The following is a 5377-nucleotide window of genomic DNA, read 5'->3' as shown; positions in this document are numbered from 1 at the left end:
ATATTTATATAAAATTAAAATGAGCTCTAAATAGAAAAGAAATTGTTGTCTGGTCTAAGAAAAATAAATCACATGTAAAAGAAACTTGCAAGCTATAATCTAGCAAGAAAAGAAATTGTTGTCTGGTCTAAGAAAAATAAATCACATGTAAAAGAAACTTGCAAGCTATAAGTTAATCTAGCAAAAAACATTGAAGTTTATTATTCATGGGTCAAAGTCTCTCTAAAAGGTGTGAGATAACCAGTAGTCTCAGGTTCAATCTCAAGCCAAACTACTGGAAAAACTAACTACTAGTAATTTCAGCATCTCTGGTCACAGGAATGTTTCAGGGTTGAAGGAGAAGGGCATCATACTATTTTATTTGCTCCTTTCCCCTATGACTTATTTCAGTTTCTGCCATTCTCACCTTTTATCTGACAGCACAAGAGACTCAACAGCAAAGTTCTGTCCTAGTTGAAGGTGCAACACATGCGGGATACTTCCTAACCTTACACATGAACCAATTCATATATTGCTATCAAAGAAACAACAACAACAACAACAACAAAAAAAAAAAAATAAAAAAAAATATCAGCTTTGCAGTCTTGTGCTACCATGTAAGGAAGAGTTCAGGTCAGCAACTCCCCAGGCCAGCAGGGGCTGGAAATGCTGGAGACAACCCATTCAGCCCCCAGAAGAGAAGGCACCTCTGGTCGCTTTTGAACGACTCCTCTTTGGCTAATGCCTGACGCAGTGTTAACCTGACTCCGGAATAGTCTCTGTCAGCTTTCTTTAACCATCAAACCACTGTAATGCATGGCTTCTGGGAGGAGTTAGATGAAGGATGAAGAAGATCAAGAATGAACAAAGAACTGGTGGTGGTTTATGAAAGACATGAAGAGAGCATTACTAAATTTCAGTAGCAAATAAGCACAAGCCATAGGAAAAACAAAGTTTAACAAATGGAAGGACTGAAATATTAGTGTTGTTTTAAAAAAAATGTAGATAAGAAATGCTAGTCTGACCAATAAAATGTGGGTTTCCTTTTCATGTAAGTGAAAAGTTTTTCATCCCCTTCCTCCCTCAAATAAGAATTTTTGTACTGAAAAAAAAAAGAAAAAATCCCAACAAATAGTTTGTGTCTCACATCTTGATGTATCAGGAGACCTGTTTTTGAAGACAATTCTCTAATGAGACTGCATACATCTGTAGGCTCCCTTAAGCCTTGGAAGGCTGGAAAAATGCCCATTATCAGAAACTGCGTTTGTGTAAAGTTTTCATTCTAATGCAAAGTATCCCAGCACCACCTCTAGCTCCTCCACCTTTGGTCCACAACTATAGTGTATGCTCAGGACCTACACATGATCTCATATTGGGCACTTTCAGCACTAACGAAGTGGATGATTCCACCTTACACAATGGATGGAGAAACCTATTCTAGCTCCTCTCACGCTTTTCATTGGACTTCACCCAAAAAAAGAATGTTGGTGCTGCTGTGGGTTTGACGATCAATTTCTTTTAAGAGCCAATCAGAGCAGATAAAAAAGTTGTTTCTCTAGGCAATATCAAACTATGACCAGACTGCATGACCAGGAGGACCAGTCCTCCTTTTCCTTCTCTCTTTGATCAAGTATTGTTTTATTTTTCTTCTTCCTCTCACCACAGTGCTTAGGATCAGAATATGTAAACATCGACAGAAACAGCAGCCCTGTGACAATAAGCACTTTCCCAACTGGGCAGATTCTGTCAGCCAACCAGAACTGCTTCAGCTCCCTTGCTTGTCCAGAAGTCACTGGTTTTTCCGCTGTAACTTAGTGTCCCCTTTACTTTGGCCTCCATCTGTAGTTGAGAGACAGGAAAATAAAGGAAGAATAGAAGCATGAGTGAACTTTTATTTTTGTAACTTAGAGCAAGAAAAAAAGGAATTTTGCATGTTCAACTTTAGCATCACCCAAAATTGCCTTTATATGGTAGAAAACTTTGCATCTTCTCCATAGTTCATTTATTGGACATAGCACTGTTGAAACCTGAGATATCAAGCTTCATACCAAAACACTGCCCTATTTTTTGGTGCTGAGAACTCTTAGAAGAGCATGAAGAATGCCTACCAAGCCACTGCCACCCTTCCCATTCCTTCCCCTGGCCCCACAACACACTACAGGTGACAAAGAAAGGACTACACTCTAAACTGCACCTTCTAAAGCTTTCTGGTAATTTTTCAGCTCTAAGCCTTACAAACAGTAAAATAAGTGCAACTTTCTCTTCTCAGTCAAAATGTTCAAGCTTATCTAATCAAAGAAGAAATTAAAATTGAGTGGAAAGACTTTATGCAGGTTATAAACAACCATGTTAGTGTCCAGCAAGTAATAGTAGTTTTTTCCTCCCCAGATGAATTTGTACAATTCAGTTTCTAGAATTACTGCAATAAAGTATCGAAATTTTTGAACTTTTCTTTGTTCTTGACATTGAAATAGGAAAAAAAAAAAATCATCCAGGTTCCAAAACCACTACTACAATAGAATGAGCACTGCCTGCTGCTACCAAAGCTTGTGCCTGTGTTGTCTTCTTTAAACTAACTACTAGGGCAGAAATTTGACTTTTAAGTTAAAATAAGTCAAAAGTATGAAATAAGAACAATAGTGTCTTTACCTGTATAAGCTTGCTGCAAGTGAGCAGGCAGAGGTGAGTGAGACAGCGTCGCTGCATGCTGAGCACCTGGCTGTAAACCCTTCAGTAAGTCTGGGGAAAGAAATGGAGAGCAAAGATAACAGCTGAATCTTGAGGAAAGAGGCAGTCTGAAATAGCAAGTATTTGTTTTTAGAGTGTAGCTGTAGTAGCAGGATAATTTCCACAGATTTCTCCATAATAAAAAAACAAACTCACATGGAATAAGTCAAGAGAAACAAACACACTTGGATACAGTTAATGAAAAGTCAGAGCAAGGGCCATGCCTCGCTCTTGGGATGCAGCTCATCGTATCATTTCTTTCCAGAGAAAGAACAATTTATATGGGTTAAAAACTTCGGGTTTTTTTTTTTTTTAAGCAATTGGAAAAACCAAATGCCATCTCACAAGAGAGCTGTTTGATATCTGGGACTACTGACCTAAGAATATCCTGCAGAATCACCACATTAAGTCTCTTATTTGTGCTGTGACATTTGGAGACTTTTAGATATATTCCTTTCTAAAGATAAGGTGTTAAAAGATAACCCCAAAAAGCACATACTGTGAATGTAACAATGAAGTTCATCTTATCAAAGGTGATTTATAAGATTTAGATAATTATGCAAACAAAGTTTTTACCAGCAAAGAAATCACATTTACTCTCCTGTTGGGATTTTCACGAACCAAATCTGAGTGTCTCAGAACTTTATTGCTTCCCTTCTCCATTTCCATTTTAAGGATGCACAGTGTGGTAACTAGTTCCACTCACTCTGAGTTAGGCTGTGGTGGAAAGCCGCTGAGGTAGATCCCGAGGTGGTTGTCACTCCAGCTGTGTCCGTCCCAAAGCTAAGCAGCTCCAAAGGAAACTGGAAGGGCACAGTCACAGGAACAAGGCCACCCAGCATCCCAAAAGGAGTTAATGGTGCAGACGTCACGTTCTGACTGGTGACAGACAGGGGTGATGCCATGAGAGTCAGAGGTGAGGCATTAGCCAGTAACGATGCTCCTGCTGTTGACTGTACAAAAGAAAAAATAAAAGCAGTACTTCAAGATTTTAAAGTTTTAAGCTGTATTCCTTAAGGATACAAAAAATTGACTATTTGCTGTTAAGTGTTGTTCTGCTGAGAAGTGCATTAAACTATTAACATCCACCTAGGAGGACTTCCCAGTGTTCATCTGCTAAACAAGCACAATTTTCTCTCAGATTTTGACAATAATATGGCTCATCTCTCGTGTTCCTCTCATCAGCCTTACAAGTTATTTCCTTCACCTCCTTTCTTCTTACGCTCTGGGTTTACAATCACAATCTAATGCAAAGTCTTCTATGAGATTAATAATACGAAAACATCAGATGCAGATCCGAAGTTCTTTAGAAGTACAGTGTTACTCTCCCCTCTCCAAATCTGGGTCTTAACAGAACATTAACTTTATTGCTAAGGAGACTGCTGAGAATCTGTGATTTTTGAAAACTGAGATTCATACATAAGAACCTTCACACGTCAAGAAGTCAAGTTACCAAGATGCAGACATACATACTTGAGTATAGCTGTATATGCACATGTCAATGGAAAAGGCAAAGGAAAATAATCTCTCCACTCTAGATGTGTCAAAATGAAGTTAAATTCACTATAAATTAAAACTGAAAATGCAAGCTTAGCCAGAACATTTTAGCTACAACAGGTCCCAAATAACATTACTTTCTCTAACATTAGACCAGCTCATTCTTGCTTAACAATCTTTCCTTCACTACTTATATAGTACTTTTATTTGCTAATGTTCAGTTCGTTAATGATCTACTACAGAACAGTTAGTACAGAAAGCATTTTGAATCAGACTCAAACTCAGGTATTGTAGATATCTGAGTTACAAAGACTCAGACTGAACAGGACTTCAAATCTGTCCATTTTTACAAGTAAACCTCAACTAAACCCAAACCTTAGAATCATTTTAACAAGTATGTGAGTGTAAAACGAAAATGAAATCTTTTTGAGTTCTGTAATAACAACCTAGAGAAAGGGCAAAGTGTGGAAATGTCCTAGCAGGGATAAAATTTCTATTACCTATTTGGTCTTAAGGTGTTCAGATCAAAGCAGCTAAAGAAAGGGTAGGTGCTGCTTATGAGAAAACATAAGATTATAAAACAGTGACCCTGTAAAGCATATTTACCTACATATGTGATGTTCCTAGCAAATGTTTGTGTTGGCCATCTTAGGAGTGACAACCTCTACAACATACTCTATCCCATGAGTAGAAAAAACATGAGTTCAAAAGATCAGCATACACTGATTATTCTCTTCTGCCTTTAAAAATGTTAATTTCACAGTAAGCCAATGTACAAAAAAAAGACAACTGTTTGTTGTCTACGTAATCCAGGAAAGTGCAACAAAAGCCATACAGCAATGTTTTGCAATTGTGGATTTGTAAAACACCTGAAAACAGAAAAACTTTGCCCTGCCATGACCTTGTCTGCTCTCTCATGGAGGAGGAGACACACAGTGATGAAAGGAGCTACAGAGCATGCCCTGAAAGAGCTGCGTTCAGATGTTTCCATCTGACTCGTGTACAAGAGTTCATGAAAGGATTCATCCCAGTCATGTACATCTGAGTCATTAAGATCCTTAGAAGTCTAGTCTAAGCCAGATTCTGCTCATGAGTACTAATGGTGGGTAGAGCTTTTTAAGGAAATGATATGTGTAATCTTTGACTTTGTGTTCTTAAGGTGTAACTTAATAGA

General features: G+C 38.0%; 1 protein-coding gene across 1 annotated transcript in view; it reads right to left on the bottom strand.

The window, feature by feature from the left end:
• Positions 1 to 1321: 1321 nt before the first annotated feature.
• Positions 1322 to 5377, bottom strand: part of UBN2 (ubinuclein 2) — a gene marked incomplete at its 5' end in the record, with an annotated part of 43160 nt that continues 39104 nt past the window's right edge. Inside the window, 3 exons of the mRNA XM_009077585.1 lie at positions 1322 to 1818; positions 2629 to 2718; positions 3413 to 3659. Of these exons, the coding sequence (XP_009075833.1) occupies positions 1769 to 1818; positions 2629 to 2718; positions 3413 to 3659 (387 nt within the window). The remainder of the gene's footprint in view (positions 1819 to 2628; positions 2719 to 3412; positions 3660 to 5377) is intronic.

The sequence above is a fragment of the Acanthisitta chloris genome, unplaced genomic scaffold (genome assembly GCF_000695815.1).
Source record: "Acanthisitta chloris isolate BGI_N310 unplaced genomic scaffold, ASM69581v1 scaffold23186, whole genome shotgun sequence".
NCBI classification, from domain to species: Eukaryota; Metazoa; Chordata; class Aves; order Passeriformes; family Acanthisittidae; genus Acanthisitta; species Acanthisitta chloris.
Note: the sequence above shows the minus strand (reverse complement) of the source record. Positions and strands in the feature narration are given on the sequence as shown.